General features: G+C 47.9%; 1 protein-coding gene across 3 annotated transcripts; it reads right to left on the bottom strand.

The window, feature by feature from the left end:
* Positions 1-3,154: 3,154 nt before the first annotated feature.
* BBS1 (Bardet-Biedl syndrome 1) lies at positions 3,155-23,787 on the bottom strand. Of its 3 annotated transcripts, none has more exons than XM_043581710.1 (17): positions 23,677-23,787; positions 23,267-23,343; positions 23,098-23,132; positions 19,515-19,787; positions 19,353-19,399; positions 19,175-19,213; positions 18,983-19,055; positions 15,871-16,002; positions 15,029-15,135; positions 13,555-13,675; positions 13,230-13,388; positions 11,256-11,325; positions 10,612-10,770; positions 7,860-7,993; positions 6,723-6,857; positions 6,015-6,101; positions 3,155-5,786 (listed from the first exon to the last, which is right to left on the bottom strand). In XM_043581710.1, exons 1-17 carry the CDS (start codon positions 23,721-23,723, stop codon positions 5,700-5,702), a joined length of 1,782 nt encoding a protein of 593 aa, XP_043437645.1. In that variant the 5' UTR covers positions 23,724-23,787; the 3' UTR covers positions 3,155-5,699. The 3 variants fall into 3 exon arrangements, with proteins under 3 accessions (XP_043437645.1, XP_043437644.1, XP_043437647.1); XM_043581709.1 differs by having other exon boundaries at positions 23,267-23,370; positions 23,677-23,761; XM_043581712.1 differs by having other exon boundaries at positions 23,638-23,739.
* Between the last annotated feature and the right edge of the window lie 884 nt (positions 23,788-24,671).

The raw sequence follows: 24,671 nt of genomic DNA, 5'->3' as shown, positions 1-24,671 counted from the left end.
CAGACGCTTAACCTACTGAGCCACTTGGGCACCCCACATTTCTTCCTTTTTTATTCATTTTTGAGAGACAGCAAGAGCGCATGAGTGGGGGAGGGGCAGAGACAGAGGGAGAGAGAATCCCAAGCTGGCTTTGCACTGTCAGTGCAGAACCTGACTCGGGGCTCGAACTCACATACCATGAGACCATGCCCTGAGCCGAAACCAAGAGCCAGACGCTTAACCGACTTAGCCACCCAGGCGCCCCATGGTTAGATTTATTCTTATTTGATAATGTTTTGTTATTGTACGTGGTTTATGCAAATAGACTGTGTACAGCAAACCAAAAACTTACCATTAACTTATAAACTCTTCTGAGTTTTCTATGTTTACAATAAAATAATCTGTGAGAAGACAGTTTTGTTTTTCCTTTAAAATTTTTATACCTCTTAATCTTCTTGCCCCTCCTGTATGGGTAGAGGAAAAGTAGTGGGCACCCTGACTTGTTTCTGGCCTTTGAAGAAATCGTTTCAATATTTCACTATAAAATATGTCCCAACACGGTGGGTTTCTTTTAAAACAGATGCCCCTTCCTGTTGGGATGAGCACTGGGTGTTGTATGGAACCAATTTGACAAATTTCATTAAATAAATAAAACAGATGCCCCTTAAGTTCCCTTCTAGTCCAAATACATTAAAATAATCTGTATTCTTTTACTTTCAATTGTCTTGTAAAATCAGCCTACAGATGCGGGCGCCTGGCTGGCTTAGCGGAGCATGTGACTCAATCTGATTGTGGGTTTGAGCCCCAACATTGGGTGTAGAGGTTATTAAAAAAAATCTTAGAAGAGATCAGCCTATAAATGGATTTTTAAATCTAGACAACACTGTCTTACAGTTGAAACAGTCATTTATATTTATTGTAATTGATGTACCTGGAAAGATTTCTACTTTGTTATTTGTCCCACCTTTTCTTAGCTTTTAGTTTATCACCCTTCTTAAAGTTACTTTTTACTGGGTACAGAATTCTAGGTTAATAGTTATTTCCTCTCATATGTTGAAAATAATATTCTGTCTTTTGGTCTCCATTGTTGCTGTTAATAACATCAGCTGTTATCTATTTGTTGTTACCCCTTTGAAGACACTTTTGTCTCCAACACTTTTAAGACTTTTTTGTCTTTGACATTCTGCAGTTTACTGTGATGTGCCCAAGTGTTGTCTTTGTATCTACCCTAATGGTATTCCTTGGGTTTCCTGATTCTATGAATTGTCTTTCACCTGTTCTAGAAAATTCTTAGCCACACCTTCACCTATTTTCTCTGCCTCTACTGAAACTCTGGACCTCTCTACTCCATCCTCCTTGTCTCTTAATAACTCATATTTTCTGTTTTTTGCATTCTGGATTATTTCCACACATCTTTGGGTCTTTCTTCAGCTCTGAAACCAATCTAGTTTGTTTTTTTTTTCTTTTTTAAGTGGTTGTGCCGACTCTTCCATTGAGTTTTACATGTCAAATATCTTATTTCTCCTTCTAGTTGTTTGCTTTTCAGATTTGCTTGGTCATTTTATATGCTCTCTACTTCTATTTTAGGATCTTTTTCTTTAAATATATCAAAAGCACACATCTTATATTGTTTGGTAATTCCAGTACTTTTTTTTTTTTTAATTTTTAATGTTTATTTTTGAGAGAGAGAGAGAGAGCATGAGCGGGGAAGGGGCAGAGAGAGGGAGACACAGAATCCGAAACAGGCTCCAGGCTCCGAGCGGTCAGCACAGAGCCCGACGCAGGGCTCAAACTCACGGACCCCGAGATCATGACCTGAACTGAAGTCGGATGCTCAACCGAGGGAGCCACCAAGTCACTCCTTAAATTGCCCTTCTTTTTCTTGTTTCCCAGAGTGGAAACTTCTAAATTACTGATTTCAGATCAATGCTACAAGTTTCCCTTTAAGCACTGCTTTTGCTGTATCCCACAAATTTGGTAAGTGTGTTTTCATTTTCATTTAGTTTAAAATATTTTTAAACTTCCCTTGAGATTTCTTTTTGACCCACATGTTATTTAGAAGGGTGTTGTTTCATCTCCACGTATTTGGGGGAAATGATGAAAATTTGGGGGATTTTCCAGTTACCCTTCTGTTAGTGATTTCTAGTTTAATTCCATTTTGACCTGAGAACAGACACTGTGTTATTTCTAGTCTTTTAAATTTGTGAAGGCCTACGTTATGGACCAGAATGTGGTCTGTCTTGGTGAATGTTCCATGTGAGCTTGAGAAAAATGTGCATTCTGCTGATGTTGAAATAAGTCTATAGAAGTCACTTGTTGACTGATGGTTTGGTGACCTCTATATCTTTTCAAAGACATTATAGTTAAAGATTGACCACAGAACAGAAAGAGCTGAGAATTAAAATAGTGGAATTTTAAAAAACAGTTCCAGAGAAGAAGAGCTGAAAGAAAAATTTCTCAGAACATAGAACAGAAAGACAATATGAGAGAAGAGAGAAGAAAACCAGACAATCAATCCTGTTCTCTCTGGAATTCCCATTTATCAGGTGCTCGGTTAATGAGAATTCCAGAGAAAAGAGAGAAAATGGGAGGAAATCGCTTAAGAAACAAAATTTTGTAGAAGTGAGGGATGTACATTTCCACCTCACAGCACAACAAATAACGACACACATGTAAGTCATGTCCTGACATTTCAGAACAAGAAGGCCAGGAGCAAAAATGGCATGCAACTTCTCAACAGCATTACCAAAAATCAGAGCACAAGGGAATACCGCCGTAAAAATGATTTTCTTGCATGAAAACTATTTTCAACTTCAAATTTTATGACCTGCTATCACACATGTATGTGAATGGGATAAAGAAATTTTTAGACAGTGTACTAAAATTTTTTAACTCTAGTGACTTTTTAAAGGCAGTACTGTGGATACACTCCACCAAATAAGGGGTAAAAGAACTGTAAGGATGAAGAGAAGGGGCCCAGGAGTCAGAGGCTCTAGTCAGGAGAAATAGTCTGCAGTAGTTCTAGAGAGCAAACAGTCCTCACTGAGGCAGGGGATGATGGAAAGTATCCAGAAAAACAAAGTCACTGTCAGAATGGATGAGGGAAGAATGAACAATTGCTACATATAGAAAACTGACCAAATGGAAAAAAAAAAAGGCAATTATTAACTCCATGAAAAATTAAAAGGTAATTTAATTATATCCCAATTTTGGCTCTGCAGGGAATAACTTTCATATAGTAAGATAAACAGCCATCTAAACAGTAAGTATTGATTTACCTAAAAACTGGGGAGAAAAGGCACAAAGTACTCCACAAGAGAGCTAAAGCCTCGCCTTTTACAATAGGGACCCAACAGATAGTGTCTAGAATGATAAATCAAGCAAGAGTAGTATAAGCATATTTTTAAGATAAATAGCTAATGGATACCTGGCTGGCTCAGTCAGTGGAGTATGTGCGACTCGTGATCTTGGGGTTGAGTTCAAGCCCCACCACTGGATGCAGAGACTACTTAAAGAAATAGCTAAGAGAACTAAAAATGATTGTAGCAAGGGAGCAGTAGTGGGGAATGGGGAGAATTTTCTCGTTATAAACTAATTCCATAGTACTAAGTAGGTACGTGGTTTTAGATAAATACTTTTTAAAAAGATAATAACTTCCCTCATCCCTAATGTACACAATCTCCTGGAGCTCCAACTAGTGAGTGCACTGGGTACCATGCACTGTTCCTGGTTTCATATTGCTTTATGTATACTTGTCCACATCAGTGCAGTTCATGTATTTTTAATAATAGATACATAGTATTACATCACACAAACTCTCTTTAGGTGCTGGGCATAGGAAGCTTCTCCACTTCCATCATCATGAATAGCTACAAACTAGACTTGGTGTTCTGAGCTCACACAGTCATCACATGATTGGGGAAGAAGAGATTGTATGGTCATATGGCCCAGTGAAGAGCTAGCCCAGCCCCAGTGACAGAGCTCCAGCGATAAGGGGCTTACTACCTTCTAGAGCAGGCCTTTCCATCTCTGCCAAGCTCTCGTAGGAAGCTCTGCAGGTTAAACCTCCTGCTTCGTCCAACTGTGACTCACTTGGCTTGATCTAGAGACCCTTCACCACCCTGACCCAATTAATCTATGTCTACAAGCGGCCAGGCTCTGCACAGAGGAGGGGGATGGGCTCTTTCTTTGGTCCATACCCCATCCTTTCTTAACCTGGCCCCAGAATGCATTCCTTGGGAGGGTTTGGGGTGAGCTGAGAGCTGTGTCACCCCAATCCCTTGCTGGGGTCCTGGAGAAGAGGTTATTGCCCGGCCATGGCAGTTAGTGTGGGGCCCTTGGTCTCAAGGGCAAAAGCCCTACAGTTACTCCTGTCAAACCCCCCCTTTCTGGAGTGGAGTCCTCATTTCCTCTAGAGCGGCTGCCAAGCTCACAGGATGCTAGAGCTCAATTTGGTCACAAACTGCCTCATTTTACATGTGGGGAACCTATAGCCTAGAAGGATTTGGTTACTTCCCACAAGGCTGAGGTACCATATGCTAGGCTGCACCTGGTCATACAGAGGAAAAGACAGGTGCTCAGGGAGCAGGGTTCCTGGCTCCTAAGTGGTTCAAGGTGGCCCTGGTAGCACCAGCCTAACACTGGCCAGGGCTCAGGAGGCACTGAGGTCCGGGACCGTGGGTCTAGGGCCCTTGTGGTCTGAACATGTGCTTTCCCTCAGTCTTTAGCCTCACTCAACACCTCTGGTCCATGCCTTTCCAGCTAATGCCACTGCCCAGTAAACTTTCCACTTACGTGATTGATCTGGGCTCCAGGGCACAGAAGAGCAGTTCTGGGCTTCTGCCTCCTGTGCCACCTCCCCAGGGCCCGGAAACGCCTCTCCTGCGCACCCCAGCCCCACTTGTGCTCTAACTGAGCCTTCCTCTCCTGGGACGCTCTTTCTGGACACGAGCGACCAAGTCAGGAGTGGCAGTTGTGTGGTGTTCAGAAGCCCGGTGGGGGCTGGGGCCACTAGCTCCTGGCATGGGCGCCCTATGCTTTCCTGGCACCACCTCCTCCCTTGGCGATCTTCATGGAGCATCACAGGCCTGAGACTTTGGCTGAGCCCAAGATGTCAGGAAAGGCCCCTGTGGGGAGGCAACTACTCCCTAGGCTCCCTTGTTTGGCTCACAAGGAGAAATCAGAGCATGTGTTTTGCCTGTAATCTGACCAGCATCAGACAAGCCTCTGGAACCCCAGGGAGCAACAGGGGGCTCGGTCTCACCCAAGAAAAGCCTCTGATTACCCCAGGCCAGGCGTGGCCAATTCTGGCCTGGGCCTGCAGCAACCCAGGAGTAACGTGCCTACAGAAAGCAGCAAAGGAGAAGGCTGGGCCCGAGCCCCTCATCTCACCTTGACCACTTCAGAGATCTTCCTTCGGCCCTGGGGGTGATTTCTGGACAAAAGTGGGGAGGATGAAGGACAGCAGTAGTCCGGTGGGCAAATGGCTGGGTTTTCCTGAGGGGGAAGGAGCTGAACCTCCTGGGTACTCACTGACCTGCTGCTATCGGTCACCCAGCAGTCAGGGTGGTGAGAACGGGGACACTTAGGAGAGGAGAAGGAAACCGTGGCCCCAACACACTGCTGCTCGGGGACTGGGCCATTGACTCTGCCCAGCTGAGTGGAAGCGGCTGAATCTTCCCGGTCCCGACTCTACAGGGGCTTTAACACCAGTCCAGGGGTCAGGCGGCTGCCAGCCCCTCGCTCACGGGCATGTTGATGTGGGCACTCAGGAGGGGTGCACTCTGGCCTTCACGAAGCACCAGCACCTACGGAGGAAGTGCCGTGGCAGTAGGGGCATGCCCCCTTTACTTCCTGCTCCCTGCAAAGGCCAAGCCCAGCCTGGTCTGCACTGGTCCCAGTGACAGGCCACCAGGGCTCTGTCAAAGGGGATGGGGAGGCTGCAGACACCCACCCGGACCTGGCAGCCATGAGGGGGCCTTGTCCACCTCACCCTCACTGTCTCCCCGACGTGGTACCAACAGTGGGCGACCTACCTTGATAATGTCCGAGATGCCCTTGTCACTGAGACTCTCCACAAAGGTCTCTAGTGGGTAGCTGAGCCCTGGCACCAGCAAGGGGACCTGGGTTTGGGGACAGACAGGTAAGGAAATCAGCTCTCATGCCTGGACAGTGTTTGGCAGATTCCAAAGCACTCTCACACCTGCTGTAGCAGCTGAATTCAGCATAGGCCTGGCAGGGCGGGTGGGGCTGATGGGCCCATTCACAGGGCATATGGGTTCAGTGAGGGGAGTGGACGCTCGAGGACCACATGTATGTCCAGGATTAAACTCAGACCAATCCCAGAGTCTTTCTCAGCCTCTGGTCCTCCCAACTTAGGATCAAATTGGATCTGGGGGGGAAATTAGGCCCTTCACTCTGTGGAAAATTTTCCTTGGGGCAGAAAGAGGCTCCCATTCCCACCGCAGGCATGGCTGCGAGGCAGGATGGGCTCTGGGTTCTGGCTCTTCTCCTAGAACCTTCCGTGTGGCTCCTTGAGACCTCTCTCAGGCCGGGAGAAAAGCAGCCAAGGCAGGTCTTGGGCATTCTCCCCAGGGGAGGACCCTGCCATACCCCAGCCTGGTCTGTGGCTGTGGCCACCTGCCAGCTCCCTCACCACTGACCTGTTAGGGCTCTGTGGGCACCTAATCAGGCCCCAGCCTGGTCTTCCCCTCAATCCATGTCTCAGTGGGGCAGCCCAGTACCTTGAAGAAGGCCCGGGGCAGGGCGTAGAGCACCTCGTTGTATAGGAAGCAGACCAGCAGCCCCAGGATGGGTCGGGCTGCTGAGGTGTTCTGCAGGTGAAGTGTGAGCTTAAAGGTGGGACCCAGGCCCTGAACCTGCGGAGAAGGTGGGGTGGGTGGAGGAAGCCCTTAGGAACAGTGGCCTTGGGCACTGAATCCCATGTGCCCTGGCCCTGTCCTCCTGCTTTGTCATCAATGTTCTCGAGTTACTCTCTTCCAACTGCTCTAATGTATCGTCCTGCCCCTCAAAAGGCCCCTCAGAAGCCCAGAGGCTAGTTCCTGTTTGTAGAGGGATCAGCAAAGGCCAAGTGGGGGAAGGGGCTTGATGCAGACAGCACAGGAAGCCGGTCAGAGGCAGAGCTGGCCCAGAGATGAAAGCCCAGCTCCCACCTATGGCCTCACCACTGTCCCTGCTGCTCTCTCCCCAGGATCTGACTTCCTCCCACTCTCACCCTAGGGTAGGCACAGGGATTTCATGTTCCTCCCTTTCATTCTCAGTTGCTTTGTAGCCTCTCCCTCTCTCTATCTACTTCCTTTAGGGAAAGAGAAATTGGAAACCCATTTGGGCCAGACAACACGCCTCTGGGACCCATTTAGCCCAGATGACCTTGAGGTTTCTTGTGTCTGAGTGCAGGGTCTCCTCCTCCCGTGCACGTCTCAGGACTTCCCTTCCCTATAGCAGGCAGTCCTAGCCCCCAGGCTGCCCACAGTTACTGAAACAAACGGCTTTCTTCCTTGTACCGTAGCCGTCAGAGTCCCTCCAGTCCTGGGAAGAAATGTCCCAAGGTGACTACTTGTGTGCCCTGCCCCAAATGCGGGGGCTTGTTTTGAGGCACGGCATGGGCTGAAGGAGCTGGACAGTGTGGCCCGCTCCACGGCCCGCTGAGGGGAAGAGGCAGCACAGCAGAGGGGAGGAGAGAGAGCACCCTCCTACAGGAAGACAGACACTTGGTCTCTGGGCCTCTGGGAGGGGAGAAGGGGGCACAAGGCCTAGTGGGCTCAGAACTGGCTCTGGGGCTGAGGGGTTCCTACCCACCCTTGCCCTCTGCCCCTCTGGCCCTGAGGTGGCCTGACTGCCCCCTAGCCCTGGGTGCTCACCACAGCGTGCAGCTTGAGGGGCTCCCGGGCTGTCACAGATACAGGATTCAGGCTGGACTCAAGGGCCTGCACGTAGGCGCGGGCAGTCCGGAGGCGCAGCAGGTAGAGGTCGGTCTGGAAGGTCCGGTGCATGGCTGAGGAGAGGCGCACAAAGGGCTGGTGCCGGAGGGAAGGAGGGAAGGAGGGAAGGAGGGGGCAGAGGCAGGGGAGAGTGTGTCTTGCGCGGGCTGCTGTTCAGACAGCACAAGAGGAAGGCAGGGGCCGCAGGAGCTGGGAACGTGGGAAAGGGAGGACCAAGGTGCAGTAGCCTGGCCTCGGTCCGGTGACACTGGACGCTGTGGGCCACACGCTGGCTGCCTCCTGCTTTCTGGTTTCCTACCACCGCACAATCCCACTCTCTGGGATGGCTCCTTCGATTTCGCCCTGAGGGCTAGCGTTCCCTTAAGTCTTGTCCTTGGTCCTCTTCCTCTATGCCCTGCCCCGGCTGTGAGCACTCCACTGAGGAACAGCTTCGAGCTCCTGAGGGTGGGGACTTGTCACTACCGAGGCTGCAGGGCCCCACTCGGGACCGGCCCACGTCCACTCTCAGCCCTGCTTCCAGCTGCCTGACGGTCACCACCCGGACGCCCATCGATATCTCGAGCTCAACACCGCGGACACGCACGTCATTCCCCCGACTCCGTCACTGCGTCCCCATCCACCAACGTGCCCAGGCTCACCTCTCACGGTTACTCATTTGCCAGGGTCTGAGGACTCTTCCTCAAAGCCGCCTCCAGAGCCCATGCCCCCGGGACCCTCTTCCAGGCTTAGCACGCTGGCTTGCCAGTTGGTCCTCGCCCTTCCACACATGTCAGGCGCCTCCCACCCCTCAGAGGTCTCATGTCTGGACGTTAGCCTGTTAGCCCGTCTGTTAGTCTTTCCTTTTTCCTCTAGTACTGTTACAACTTATTTTTAATTTACTCAGAATTCATTTTTGTGTCTGGTATGAAGTAGAGTTCTAACTTTTTTTTTCTAGAAGCATGCAGTCCCAATTATGTTTTTTGGACAGGCTTTCCGTTCCCCACTAATTTGAAACAACACCTTTAACATAAACTGACTTTTCCCATACACGAGGGTCTGTTTCTGGACTTTCTGAATGTGCCCTGGATCGATATCAATCTCCGTATCACACCACAGCTGCTAATTCCTACAGCTTTCTAGTTCATATAGTTCCTTCTGCTGAGAGGCTATGTCCCCTCATTCTTTTTTTTTTTTTTAATGTTTATTTATTTGCGGGGGGTGGGGGTGGGGGTGGTGGAAGGGGCAGAGAGAGAATCCCAAGCAGGCTCTGCACCATCAGCCCAGAGCCTGATGAGGGGCTCAAACCCATGATGATGAGATCGTGACCTGAGCTAAAATCAAGAGTTGGATGCTTAACTGACGGAACCACCCAGGCACCCCAAAGGTCCCCTCATTCTTAAATTCCATCCCCCAATTTCTTAGATTTACTGAAAACCAACCGGCCAAGTCCTCAAAATAAACCCTATAGGGATTTTCACTGTAACGTTGCTATGTTCCTAGATTAATTTTAGAAGCTGTTAATTAATCAGCAGCTTTAAAGCATTAGGTCTTGCTACCCTGAGAGTCTCATCATTGAAATATTCAGATGGTCTTTTACGTTCTTGAGAGCGGTTTTATAACTTTCTTTCTTAGACTGACATTTTCTAGGGATTTTGTTGCCATTGTGAATGGAAACTTTGGATTTTCCAACTTGGTATATACCAAATTATTGAATTTTGCATATTTTACATTTGGTCACTTTAGAGAACTTCCTAATTATTTCTTGAATGTTTCAATTGTTTCTCTTGGATTCTCTCAGCTACAACAGCCTGCTAGCTCTTTTATCCTCTAATTTACCCTTTAAAACTATCAGCAGGGTCCCTTTATAAGACAGAGCTGGTCGAGTCACTGTATTTTTCGGCTTAACATCTTTCCCAGCCCCCACTACCTAGAATCAACCAAACATCTTAGCTTTGCACTCCAGGCCCTTTCGGAGCCAGCTCTGCCCTGCCTTTCCGGCCCCTGGTCTGGCCCCCTGGCCTTCCTGCACTGCACCCGCGACCACGTGGAAGATGCCACTTAAATCCAGGTAGGATCCTGTGACTCTACTCACGCCTCTGCCTGAATCTCCCTTCCCTATCCTTCTCTGGCTGGTGGACTTATAATCATTTTAGGGTGAAGTCCAGTGTCACCGCTCTCTGAAGCCTCTCCCAGGCGCCCAGGCGAACTTCCTCACTCTTGGGAGTCTCAACAGCCCTTTGCAGAGACTTCTTCTACATCTGTCACGCATGTGAAATTAGCAAGGTAGACTGAGTTCCTAAGGTAGGGGTCTAAACCTATTTCAAGGCATTTGGCACAAGGCCTGGCATAATCCTGGGTACCGAATGAAGGGAAGAATGAATGAAAGAGCAAGAAAAACTGAATAGGAAAAGGAAGAACCCTGGTCAAATTCAGCTTCTCTCATGAGAATTCCTGCATCTAGAAGCAACTGTTCTCCCCTCTGCATTCGAGGGGCGTGTGCCCTCACCCACAGGATCTCCCACCTTGAGGCAGTTATCGGAGGTAGGGGACACCTCCTAGGCTGTCTCTGGACTTCCAGCGGCAGGAAAGCTGCCTGGTTGCCCAGTGCCTGGGGCACCCAGGCGGGTTCACCCAGTTCTTGCTGCTTTAGAGCAATGGAGAAGGAAGAGGCAGGACCTGGCCTGAGACTCACCGGTGCCGGCCTCCCGCTCTCGCAGCGTCTGATCCACATAAAGCCGGGTCTTTCGGGGCACGTTGAGTTTCAAGGCCTGGGCTGGTGGGGGGCCCGCCTCACCTCCCCCTTCCACAAACACTGCCGTACGCTTCAGGATCTTGATAATCAGGCCACCGCCTAGGGAAGTGGACAGACAGAAACAGACCTGTCCTCCCCAGTTCTACCCTACATTCCCATTCCTTCCTCCCCAAACAATCTGCCTCATATAGACCCAATTCTGTCCATGTTTGTCTTCCTGCTGAGATTCTGGGTATCTAGAAGGAATAAAGGATGTTTTAATAATGTCCTACTATCCATCCGTTCACTCAGTAGTTACTTATTAACTATTGTGATGTTAATAGTTAATTAACATAACAAATGTTAATTAAATATTGTGATGTCTCCTCAGACACCGAGGAGACTGGGGTGAACAGGAAACACTGGCGCCTGGGAAGTGAAACCAAACTGCTGATGAGCTGGCCTCAGACAGGACGTGTGTCTACGAGCCTTGCTTCCCAAACCCGGGCCTGCCTATGCTTCACATCCACATCTTCTTTCCTAGGGTCTAGCCTGTCACCTTTGCGTCTAACTCTAAAACTCTTGCCAGGTCTAAGTCTGCTCACCTCGTGTGGTCATGATGAGGGTGTTATCTTCCCGCCCATACCGGCCAAAACAAAGGCTGGTCACTGCATCCTGTGGTGGAGACACCAGGACTTAGTCGGGAAAATACCATGGAGAGGAGAGCAAGACTGAGGTGGAGTGATAAGGCTGGGAGACCCCAGATGTGATAGAATAAAGAGATGGGAGGTAAGGCCTGGGGCAACGCTGCCTCGGAACTATTTCGTCTATTTCTCACCTCCCATCCCAGCTCACTGCCGCAGTCACAGTTCAGACTGAATGAATGTCATTGGGCTTCTGGGGTCACCTAACAGGTCCCCAGCCTGGTCTTTTTCCTTAATCTGTCCTTCACACTGATGCCTTTCAAAAATATCAACAGGATCGTGTCTATCTTCTGCCCAAAAAATTCCCATGGCTTTTGTCCTCCTGGTTAGAACGACTTAAGGCCTTCCACATCAGACTCCAACCTCCCTTTACTGTCCCTCTCCTCTTTACCCTCCTCCCACCCCTACAGCAGGCCTATGGTTCAAACCAACTGCTCTCAAACTTTACACATACACACACACACACACACGTTTCACATGTGATATAACCTAAGCTTTCTTTCCTTTTTAATGCTTATTTAGTTTTGAGAGAGAGAGAGAGAGACAGACAGACAGAGTATGAGCAGGCAAGGGGTAGAGAGAGAGGGAGACGCAGAATCCGAAGCAGACTCCAGGCTCAGAGCTGTCAGCACGGAGCGTGATGTGGGGCTCGAACCCACGAACTGTGAGATCATGACCTGAGCTGAAGTTGGACGCTTAACTGACTGAGCTATCCCGGTGCCCCTCTTTTTCTTTTCTTTTTTTTAAAATTTTTTTTTTCAACGTTTATTTATTTTTGGGACAGAGAGAGACAGAGCATGAACGGGGGAGGGGCAGAGAGAGGGAGACACAGAATCGGAAACAGGCTCCAGGCTCTGAGCCATCAGCCCAGAGCCCGACGCGGGGCTCGAACTCACGGACCGCGAGATCGTGACCTGGCTGAAGTCGGACGCTTAACCGACTGCGCCACCCAGGCGCCCCTCTTTTTCTTTTCTTAAGTAGGCTCCACGCCCAATGTGGGGCTTAAATTTCCGACCCTGAGATCTGAGATCAAGAGTCACGTGCTCTACCCAGCCAGCCAGGTGCCCCCTCTGAGCTTTCTTTTTTATGTTGCTGGTTGTGGCCCGTTAAATTAATTTAATGACCCACAACTTAGTGTTTGAAAACTCTAATCCAGGGGCGCCTGGGTGGCGCAGTCGGTTAATCATCCGACTTCAGCCAGGTCACGATCTCGCGGTCCGTGAGTTCGAGCCCCGCGTCGGGCTCTGGGCTGATGGCTCGGAGCCTGGAGCCTGTTTCCGATTCTGTGTCTCCCTCTCTCTGCCCCTCCCCCGTTCATGCTCTGTCTCTCTCTGTCCCAAAAATAAATAAAAAACGTTGAAAAAAAAATTAAAAAAAAAAAAAAAAAAGAAAACTCTAATCCAAATTCCTCAAGCCACCTGTATTCCTTAATCAAGAACATTCATGCCTCTCAGCCTTTGTTCATGCTGTTTTCAGTCTGGAATATTCTTTATGTATTCACTTGGCAAATTGTTTCAAGGCCCAGAGGAACTGCCACTTGCTATGAAATGGCCTGTGAGTTCCACCCCCATTTATCCTTCACCACCCCCCTCCCCCAGTTGCTAGGCCCCTCTGTGCTTTTTCACTACTTTGTTCCGCTTTAGACTTGCTTGTATTTGAATTAGCGGTGTCTCTGGCTAGCTGTCATCTTAAATTATAAATTCCCTGAAGGCAGGATTTAGACATTGTTTTATCCCCCACATGGGCTGTGCACATGAGATGCTCAACAAATGTTTCTGAGATACATCAAAAGTCAAGGGCATCAGGTGGGGATCAGGAGAGGCAGCTAAGAAGCCCCAGAGGTGGGACCAGAACAAAGAGGAGTCAGCAGCTCACCGGGGTGCGGATGACATTGAGCAGGGTCTTATCACGGTAAATGCGGACTTCTCCATTGGCCAGCCCAGCCATGACGGCCTGCAGGCCCCGGGAGTGCTGCTCCAGGAGATTCATGGTCAAGATGGCTGCTGGCATTTGCACTGTCCACAGCTTTTTACCCTGGGAGAGAAGAGCTTCTTACCCTGGGAGCGTTCAGGACACAGCGTGGAAAGAAGGGGTGGCTGGAGTTGCAGGGAAAGAGACACCAGAAGGAATCGCTTGCTAAGGGGGACCAGAGACACATACATGGAGGGGCTGAGGGGTGATGCTTGCCCAAAGGCCACACCTTGTGGGTGAAGCCATGCAGGCTGTCTTGGGTGCTGCCCACCACCAGGACCTTGTGTACCCGGACAAGCCCCACAGGCTGGGCGCTCAGCTCGATGCAGTACTTGGGGCGCTTGGCGTCTCTGTGGAATAAAGACACACTCTCCAAGCTCCAGAGCCTCTCCAAGCCTCGCCTTCCCTGGCTGACACTCCTCTTTCTAAGCCCCACAGACTATCCCTGAAGGAACCTGGGCCCCAAAGCAGATGACCATAGTATTGTTTCCACGCTTACCACTTAGCAGCTCTGTGACCTTGGATAACATGAAGTGTGTTTTCTTTCCCAGTCTCCCTGCTGCCTTTACTACAGTGATTTGTGTGATGACCTGGCATTTAATGGTTTACAGTGAGTGTACTTAGGCTAGGTGAAGTGCCACTGGACTTAGGCAGTGTAGCAATTTGTCAGAAACGCACGAGAAGTCTGCTATGTGTAGACGCACTGTTTTCAGTTTCCCAGCTTCTCAATCTTAGTTTCTCTTATCAAGAAAGTAGGGGTAATTCCTGCCTACGAATCACAGGCTATGGCTCCCCTTCCTTCATGTGATGGCCATCAGATGATCATATCCCATCTGATGACCCATCCGAGAGCCTCCCTCTGGTCTCTGGCCCTCCTTCCAATCTACTCTCCACCCAGCAGAGTAATCTCTTAAAAATATAAATGGCTCATAATATTCTTCTGATTAAACCCCATAAGAGTTTTCAAACTCAAAATCTTTATCATGTCCTAACAGGCCATGCCTGGTCTGCACACATCTCTTTCCACCCTCCCCCCTGACCATCAAGCTTGAGGAGCACATGGCAATGTCTTTTCTATCTTGAATTTGCTTAAGTTTTCTCTGCTTACAACACTTCCTCCCCACTTTTGGAATAACTGGCTCCTTCTTAACCTTCCAAATTATCTCCATAGACAGGTGTTCACTGATCACCTTGGCCCTATTATTTTTGCCCACTGAGCTTGCATTTTTCCTCCAAAGCATGCATCCAATTCGAAATACATCTTGCTTTGTTGACTTTAACATCTGTCTTCCCCTGAGGGCAGGGCCTATGTTTAGTTTATATCATTTAGCAATACATCCTCTATGCTTTACATAATGCTTAAAACGTGGTAGGTGCTCCAAAATATTTCTTTAATTAGAAAATGATTATCAGCCTAAAGCATAAAGAAGTGTCACATACCTATAAAGCAATACAGCAAATGGGAGGCTGTTTTTGTTTCTTCCCATCGCTGACTGCACTGCTCACGTGCTACAGCCACCTTACCCAGTCTCTCACTTTGCCTGCTCATCACACAAGCCTGCAGGTGGCCCCCTATGCACGTGAGCTCACCTTCCTAGCCAAGTTCCCAGCTCTTTCCACTCCCAAATACCAGCCCCAAAGCCCCTGAAACCAGCCGGTTTCTGAGATGTTCCTTCTGGCCCCACAGACCACGATGCAGTTACCTTCTCAGGATATAGATGTTCCCGTTGCGGCAGGCAGCAGCAAGCCGGAACTCCACATCAAACTGGCCGGAAACATCCAGGAAGACGGGGACGCTGGGTAGGCTCATCTGCAAAGGAGAGGCTCAAACATCCCAATTTTCCTGGTGCCCATCCTTCCCTACCTCGAAATAACGCCTGTGAGTTGGTTCCTTGTCCAAAGTCCCAATCTCCTCATCGTCACCCTGCTGGTCACAGTTTTTGTATGCTTTTCCCGGAGGGAAACTCGGCAACAGTTTTGTCTCTACCTTTGACAAAACTATGCCACTTCTAGGAAGGTACCCTAAAGACGTATTTAGATAAACACGCACAGGGGTTTGGGCAAGGAGGCCTACTGCACTGGTGCTGACAGTAGTGAAAACTGAAAACAATGTAAACATACAATGAGTGATAAGGTAAATAAATTATGGTCCATTTACATAAAGGATGTTGTGTGGCCTTTAAAGAAGCTAATGTGGTTTTATACAGATACAGAAAGACACTGATGAGTTGCTAGTATGTGAAAAGAGCAGGTTACGTGATCCTTACCACAAAGCCGTTTTTGTAAAAAAAAAATTATTTATGAGTTATATATCTGTGTCTCAATATAAAAATGTCCAGAAAGACATGCCAAAACTTTAATAGTAGATATTGTGGGTGGTGGTATTTTTGGACACACACTTTTTTCTTTATGCTCATCTACATTTTATAATTTTTCTACAATGTGTATTACCAAGAACTAGGGGCAGGAGATGGGGGAGAGAGTAGAGGGAGGGAATGCAGCCCGGGCCTCGCTATGCCGAGGGCCTGGCCCCATACTGACTGACCTTGGCCAAAATGATGAAAGCCTCCGGGTCCAACACCAGGAGCTCCTTGTTCTCAGTGCCCAGCACCAGGCAGGAAACAGCATCCTCGTCAGCCAGGTTCTTCTTCAAGGTGGTCATGGTGGTGATGACTGTCTGTAGAAGAACTCCAGGAGTCAGCCAGGGGGTCCCCACCCACCATCTCCACAGATACCCCAAGGACACCACAGGAGGGAAGAAAGAGAGCAAAGGAGGAGGAAGAGTATCAGAGATGTGATCTAAGTTTTATGTACAAAAGTATTTATGGCAACAAACCTAACTTTTTTTTTTTTTTCAAAAAAATTTTTTTGATATTTATTTATTTTAGAGACAGAGCACAAGCCGGGGAGGGACAGAGAGCGCCAGAGACAGAATCCGAAGCAGGATGCAGTCTCTGAGCTGTCAGCACAGAGCCCAATGTGGGGCTCGAACCCACGAACCACGAGCCTGAGCCGAAGGCAGACACCCAACCGACTGAGCCACTCAGGTGCCCCAGCAACAAACTTAACTTTCTAACAACAGAGAACTGTTTAAGTCAATTACAAATTTCCATCTGATCAAAAACCACATAGTCATTAAAGAAAAATCACACTTTTAAAAGAAGATTCAATGACAGAGAGAACACTTCTAACGTATTCAGAGAAAAAAATGGGTAAAATGTTATGTTAGTATAATCCTTGTTTAAAAATATATGAATAAAAAAGCACATGCCGGCAGGTGAAACTAATATTTACTCAAATTGGTTCTATCTGGACAATGAAATCACAGGTAATGTTTAATTTCTTCATTGTGCTTTTGTAGAATTTCTACAGTGGGCACATGTTCCTTTTATAATTGTGATTGGAGAGAAAACTTTTCTTTTTTATTTATTTTTAATGTTTATTTATTTTTGAGAGAGAGACAGAGTGTGAGCGGGGGAGGGGCAGAGAGAGAGAGAGGGAGACAGAATCTGTAGCAGGCTCTGGGCTCTGAGCTGTCAGCACAGAGCTTAGACTGACATGGGGCTCGAACTCATGAACTACAAGACCATGACCTGAGGATGCTTAACCGACTGAGCCACCCAGGCTCCCCTGGAGAGAAAACTTTTAAAAGAGAAGAGGATGATCCCTTTTTTAGGAATTTGTCCTATGAAAATAATTTAGCAGGACCAAAATTTTCTCTGGATAAAACTGCTCATTGTGTCTTTTTTTTTTAATGTTTATTTTTATTTATTTTGAGAGAGAGAGAGTGTGCATGAGCAGTGGAGGGGCAGAGAGAGAGGGAGGGAATCCTAAGCAGGCTCTGTGCTGTCAGCACAAAGCCTGACTCAGGGCTTGATCTCACAAACGGTGAGGTCATAACCTGAGCCAAATGAAGAATCAGACACTCAATCAACTGAGCCACCTACTCAACCCGTGTGATTATCTTTAAGATTAAAAAAGAGGAATCATTCTCAATGCCTAGTGGAAAGAAAAAGGTTACAGAAACGTGGATGTTAATGGTTCCCAATTATATAGCTATGACACATATCTTGGAAAGATTGCCTCACTCCCCTAAACTGCATCTTTGAAGCAATAATTAATTTATTTCATGATTTTATACGTACTCAAAGATACTGACACCAGCGGATTTAAGCTGCTGATCAGCAGGAGACAATATTTCCCACAGAATTGGTCTAAGGCTAGCCAAAAGCTGAGGCATGCGTTGGCCAATGTGTTGGCTCAAGTGGCTTCTACAGGAAGTGGAAGGTTCCCATGAGGCTTTCAAAAATGCAGAGAACAGCTCTGGGATGGGACTGAGGGTCAGCCCCTAGGTCAGGAATCACTAGAGTTTACTGAACAGGTTCATCAATAAAACCATTAAAATGATAATTAAGAAAAATATGAAGTGAACAAAAGGGATACATTTCTTACCTAATGACCTGCATGTGAACAGTTACATAAACTATGAATGAAATAATTGACAATTAAGGAAATAATCAAGGGGCCATTAAGAATGGAGTTCTTGGGGCGCCTGGGTGGCGCAGTCGGTTAAGCGTCCGACTTCAGCCAGGTCACGATCTCACTGTTCATGCTCTGTCTCTCTCTGTCCCAAAAATAAATAAACGTTGAAAAAAAAAATGGAGTTCTTTTCTTTAAATTTAAACCTTTTTTAAAAATTTATTTTAGAGAGAGAGAGAAAAAATGGGGGTGAGGGGCAAAGGGAGAGAGGGGGAAAGGGGGAGAGAGGGAAAAGGAGGGAGGGAGGGAGGGGGGAGAGGGAGAGGGAGAGGGAGAGGGAGAGAGAGAGAGAGAGAGAGAGAGAGAGAGAGAGATCTCAAGCAGGCTCCACGCTCAGTGCAGAGCCCAACATGGGGCTTGATCCCACAACCCTGGGATCATGACCAGAGCTGAAATCAAGAGTCGGATGCTCAACTGACTAAGCCACCCAGGCGCCCCAAGAATGGAGTTCTTTTTTTTTTTTTTTTTTAATTTTTTTTTTCAACATTTATTTATTTTTGGGACAGAGAGAGACAGAGCATGAACGGGGGAGGGGCACAGAGAGAGGGAGACACAGAATCGGAAACAGGCTCCAGGCTCTGAGCCATCAGCCCAGAGCCCGACGCGGGGCTCGAACTCCCGGACCGCGAGATCATGACCTGGCTGAAGTCGGACGCTTAACCGACTGCGCCACCCAGGCGCCCCAAGAATGGAGTTCTTAAAGACTGTTTAAATGCTCAAGATATAATGTTACATACTCAAGGAAAACAAATTATAAAGCATATTTGTAAGAAAATGTACCAAAATGGTAAGAATGAGTACCACTGGGTAGTAAGATTATAGTCATTTCTCCTTTATACTTCTCTTTATTCTCTAATGAAAATATGTTATCTTTACTCTTAAGAGAAGAAAAGGTATGTAAAGTTCTGCAACTACCTATGTTAATTCAAAGCTGCCACTGTTGACTGGAAACGTAAGGCCCTGCAGCTTTGTGACCATTACGTGTGGCAGGGGCTGGAAAGGAAACTATAAAGTGACACTAGTGGGGGTTGGTTGTAGAATTTACCACTGATGTTATGAGGTCTTTAAAAAAATTGCCCACCTTTTTTATAGGGAAAGAAAGAGCGAAGGGGCATTACCTGCCGCTTGATGGACTTGGATTTGTGCTGGCTCACAAATGCCTCCATTTCACTCAGCTCCAGCTGTAGAAACCTGCACACACAGAGAACTGGCACCTGCATGCCCTGGGCCTACTTCCCTCCACAGGCCATTCCACAGCCACTCCCTCCCCCTGGAGCTTCCGGAGCCCCGGTCCTCCACAGGGCCCTTACCTGAGTGACTGTACCGACAAAGGCACCTCTGCCTTCTCTCTGAAAGGAGAGGGGCAATCGTGGCAGATTTAGTTGAGGAACAGGGCCCTGGGGTTCAGACCAAGCACGGGATGAAGGAGAAGGGGTGGGGGGTCAAGGGAGGGGTGGGAGGCATATGAAGGGGAAAGTGGGCTCTCACCGGATGCCTTCCAGCATCTCCTTCAGCGTCAAGGGGTCGATCCGGTCCTGTGACAGCAAGGGAATAAGGTTAAGTCTGTGAGCTCCAGAGGCAGGCAGGGAATGAGGATGACTCCGTGGCGGCCATCTTTGCCTTCTCATTCCCATCCCCGACATCACTTACCTCCTTGGCCTGGTTCCAAAGATCTTGTTCCAGGGGGTTTGGCGGCAACTGGGGCAGGCTGAACTTGAAGTAGGGCCTAAGATTCTTATACACATACACACAAGGGCCTGAAGCGAGTGCCAGAGCTGGTGTCCGGGGTTCATGTTGCTCCATAAGGAAGGTGGCGGCCGCAGCTGGCAGTGCAGGTAATGGGCTTTCAGTCAGCACTGTGGGTCCTTTGAGCACCTTCAGGCGGGGATGCTGCCCACCTGGGCCAAGATCCCCCACCACCAGCTGTAGAAAGAGGCTGGCTTATTCCAGGCTCAGGGTCTAAAGACCTCTCCACTGACCCCCTTCTTGGGCTTAGCCTTTTTGCCAGGGCACATTCATTCACTCCTATATCAATGTACCAAAGGTGTGGGGCAAGGAGACTCTGCAAAAAGGCTTGCAAGTTATATGACCTTGGGAGAGTTGATTAAACTTCCTGAGCCTCAGTTTTCCTACCCGCAAAATGGGAATACCTATCTCATGACACTTGTAGTGAAAATCCAATGAGGTAATGAATTAAGCAACCTGGTGAAGGCTAGTGAGGAGTAGGTGGCAGATGATGTTTTCGTCATTCATTTGGGAATCACTTCTTCAGAGCCTGCTCCATGCCAGGCACTATTCTAGACAGTGAACAGTGGCTAAAGTCAGTGACGTGCTGGAAACTCATATCTGGGCCTCTGAAGCCTGGCTTCCAAGTGGGAAGAGAGCACAAGCAGGCATGCAGACAGGATGTGCTCTGTGGACAGAGAGAAGAACCAAGCTCCCCAGTCTCTCTTTTCCACCCTCCAAACTATCCTCCAAGCTACTGTGTCTGCCAAGCAAGCCCATTCTCCCAAGTGAGGCCTTCAAGGCCTCTCTGATCTGGTTTCCAACCTGTTTTCCATCACCTTCCAATCTATGCTATTCTCCAGCCAGGATGGGGGCTGCCACAGAACATCTGGATTCTGAGAATGTACAGTGTGCCAGGAGCCACAGCAGGCACTACATGCATCTTTTCATTTAGTCCTTTCAACAACTCATGGGATAGGTACTATTATTAGCCCCATTGCACAGATGGGGAAGCTGTGACTTCGAGATGTTAGGTAAAAGTCACTCGAGCAAGTGGCGGAGCTCGGACTGGAATCTAGGTCTGTCTGAGTCTAAACCAGTGGTATTGACTACTATTTTACTTACTTACTTACTTACTTATTTATAGAGTTTGAGTGTGCATGAGCAGGGGAGGGGCAGAGAGAGATGGAGAGAGGAAGGATCCCAAGCAGACAGCACTGAGCCCGACTCGGGGCTTGAACTCACAAACTATGAGATCCTGACCTTAGACGAAATCAAGAGTTGGACACTTAACCTAATGAACCACCCAGGTGCCCAACTACTACTTTTATTGGCTTTCCCTTTCTAACTTCAAATTTACTCTTTCAAAATACGCTATAAACTTCCAAGTCTCTGTGCCTCTACTTGTGCTGTTCCCTCTGACTGGAATGCTTCCCCCCTCCCCTCTTCCATACCTTCTTGATACATTTCTTTCATCCTTCAACACCCAGTTCACATGTTACTGCCTCCTGGTGCCTCCAGATAGATTTCACTATTCTCTCCCTGCTGCTCCCATAACACTTTCCATATATTCAATTTTAACATCCTTTTGTTTACTCCATAAAAATTTACTGAGTACCCAATTTGGGCCAGGCACTGGGCTAGATTCTGGGAATCAACAAACTAGCTCTTAAAAGTTATTTCACAAAAGCATCGAATATTTCACATTAGTTATTGGAGCTGTGATTTCTATAACTTTCACTGCTATAAATCCAGTGCCAAGCACACACTAGGTATTCAGTCCATATTGATGGATAAATTAAGGGCAGTGTCTGTATCTCTTCCCGACTGTGTACTGATTCATTTCTTTTTTTTTTTTTAAGCATAGTTTTTTTTTTTTTTTTTTTAATTTTTAAGTCTTTATTTATTTTTGAGAGAGAGACCAAGTGTGAACAGCGGAAGGGCAAGGAGAGGGAGACACAGAATCTGAAGCAGACTCCAGGCTCTGAGCTGTCAACACTGAGCCCGATGTGGGGCTTGAACTCACGAACTGTGAGATCATGACCTGAGCCGCTCCGATGCCCAACCGACTGAGCTACCCAGGCACCCCCTGATTCATTTCTGACTTTAGAGTCTGCACAATGCCTGACACACAGTAGAGGTTCACTGCACACTTGCCAAGTTGCAGAATGCTTTAAGGACAGGAATTGGGGGCATATGTCCACCGAATTCTCCTGTACTCTCCATGAAGGGTAGGGTTCCAGACCTGTCTTCTAACTGCCCAAATAACATGCCCACTGTGGGTTCAGTGCCCATGGTTGAGCCATAGTGGAACAAACACATGACTGGGAATGCAACCAGACCCAGGTCTGCCACCTTTTACAAACTCACTAAGCTTACTCAGTCTGAATCTATTTTCCCATTAACAAATTGGGAATAAATATGTATGTATGTATGTATGTGAAAATGTTCAAAAAGGGTCTAGTCCAGAAATGGACACTCAATATATGTTAACCCACTTAGCCCAAAATATTTCTCAACCTTTTAAAAACCTGTACCTTTAATTTTAAAATTTATTTATTTATATTTTATTTATCTTTATGTTTTTATTAAACTTACAACTTAACCTTTTTATTAAAGTTTTCAGTCATATACAAAAGCAGAGAGATTAATATAATGAATCCCCAAGTACTCACCATCCAGTTTCAATAATTAGTAACTCATGGCTAATCTTAAAATCTATGCTCATTATATATTTTTAATTTTTAATGTTTACTTACTTTTGAGAGACAGAGACAGAGCATGAGTAGGGAAGGGGCAGACAGAGAGGGAGACACAGAATCCAAAGCAGGCTCTAGGCTCTGAGGTGTCAGCACAGAGCCTGACGTGAGGCTCAAACCCATGAACTATGAAATGATGACCTGAGCTGAAGTCGGATGCTTAACCAACTGAGCCACCCAGGCGCCCCTATTTATTTATTATTTTAGAGAGAGGGAGAGCATGCAAGCAGCGGAGGGAGCAGAAAAAGAGAGAGACAGAATCCCAAGTAGGCTATACTCAGTGCAGAGCCCTAGGTGGGACTCCATCCCATGACCCTGGGATCACTACCTGAGCCAAAAACAACAGTCGGACATCAACGACTGAGCCAATCAGATGCCCCTTGCCCTTTTAATAAACATAAAGCTCTCTCTTCCTTCCCTTCTACTTGCTCTCCAAATTCCAACGCCCCACTCCCAACCAACGGATGTGCCCTTCCAGCAAGGAATTATGTCAAGTTAACAAAATTAAGAGGCCTTGTCTTGGTAGAATCCCCAGCAGCATTTTGTTCTGCTTTGCTTTCTGCAGTCTGTATTCTGAAATCAACAAGTTCTCTTCACTATCCACATAAAAATAAAAATTAACACTAAATGTACTTTTTCAGGGTACATGAGCTCCAGATTATGCTGAACTTCTTTGGAGCCATCAGGAAACCTCATTTCTGATATCTCCCCACCCCCCAATTCTCTTTCAGCTGAGGGGATATGCTTACCTTGTACTCCCCATCCCCATGCAAATCTGCCAGCGCTGGAAAACACAAAAGGGCCATAAACCGGGGTTTCAGAAGCTTTGAGGCTTCACTACAGAACCATTATTTGACCCCTCCACCCCACCCCACTCCCCCCACCCAGAAGCAGGGGTTCCTGGTCCCAGAGACTCACCCAGGCAGCTGGAAAAGGTGTGGATGTTGGCCACGGGGTCGTAGTGTGCGTCCAGCCATTTCGAACTGGCCTCGTTGCTGGGAGAGGAGGGAAAGAGGTGGGCGCTGAGTCCCAAGGGAGAGTAAGAAAACTTTGAGGGGGCTAGTCTCAGAGTGAAGTGTGTAGGGCGCTCTGAAATGGGGATACAGAACCTCTGGGTCCAAGTCCAGGCTCCACCACAGGCTCCCTGAGTGACCCTGAGTCACACACACGCATATTCACTCCTTGGGCTTCAGTTTCCCTACTTGATCCCTAAAATCCGTTCAAGGACACCCGGTGCCTTCCGAGAACCGCAGGTGCCCAGATCCCAGGGCCCAAGACCCCCTCTTTACATTTATAGGAAAGGAGGCCTCGAAGACCCCGGCCTTCACCTCTCAGCTCGGCCGCAGTCGGAATCAGACGAAGACGCAGCAGCCATCTTCGCAGACGTCGCCTTGGCAACCGGCTTCGGCCAGCCGCCGCGCAACGCCCAATAACGCCCGGGCTGGGGGAAGCGCGCGTACAAAGGTTCCGGGCACTCAGCTTTCCGGCCCAGGGCAGGGAGGTCGCCGTGCGGCAGACGCTGCACTCGGTTGAGCTTCTGGCTGCTGAGGCGCAGTCTCTCGTCCCAGCTCATAGGTTTTACCTTTGCTCCTTCCCAGCCTGAACTTGGGGGCCCTGGAATCTCTGGGTTATTGACAGGACCCTCTGGCCTCAAGGCCTGGAGGGAAGCCCTTCTAGTGTTTATGAGCAGTGAGAGTAACTGCTTACCCTCTTCATCCTCATGGTTAACCGGGCTGGAAAGGTTCTATGTCCTTTCTTCCCATCTTGCTCTAGCGGTCTGGGCTCGGAGAAACAAAACACGGGGTTAAGAGATTAAATCCTAGGATGACTGACGTTGAGAGTTTCTATAGTTTTTAGTCTCCTGTAATATTTTATTTTATTTTTAATTTTTTTAACGTTTATTTATTTTTGAGACAGAGAGAAACAGAGCATAAACGGGGGGAGGGTCAGAGAGAGAGGGAGACACAGAATCGGAAACAGGCTCCAGGCACTGAACCATCAGCCCAGAGCCCGACGCGGGGCTCGAACTCACGGATGGTGTGATCATGACCTGAGCTGAAGTCAGATGCTTAACCGACTGAGCCACCCAGGCGCCCCTCCTGTAATATTTTAAAATACAGGAAATGCCACAAAGGAGGACTGCAAAAATGGTTCTATGTTCCTCTTCGTGTTTGTCTTGTACCATCTAGAGGTGATATCAAAATCCTATTGTAGAGGGGAGCCTAAAACTGACCTTCCTTCCCTTCCCCAGGGCTCCCGTTACCCTCCTGGGAACAAATGAGAAGTGAGGCAAACGCAAGGATTCACACAGATCACAAAGATG

This window comes from Prionailurus bengalensis, chromosome D1 (genome assembly GCF_016509475.1).
Source record: "Prionailurus bengalensis isolate Pbe53 chromosome D1, Fcat_Pben_1.1_paternal_pri, whole genome shotgun sequence".
NCBI lineage: Eukaryota > Metazoa > Chordata > Mammalia > Carnivora > Felidae > Prionailurus > Prionailurus bengalensis.
The sequence above is the reverse complement of the archived record's forward strand: the minus strand, read 5'-3'. Positions and strand labels throughout refer to the sequence as shown.

Excerpts from the sequence above, each read along its gene's own strand:
- BBS1 (XM_043581709.1), bottom strand. The coding sequence starts at position 23,723 with ATGGCTGCTGCGTCTTCGTCTGATTCCGACTGCGGCCGAGCTGAGAG. Across the intron at positions 23,133-23,266 it reads CACCTTTTCCAGCTGCCTGG|CGCTGGCAGATTTGCATGGG; the intron begins GTGAGTCTCTGG and ends TGTGTTTTCCAG. Across the intron at positions 7,994-10,611 it reads AGAGCGGGAGGCCGGCACCG|CCATGCACCGGACCTTCCAG; the intron begins GTGAGTCTCAGG and ends GCCTCTCCTCAG.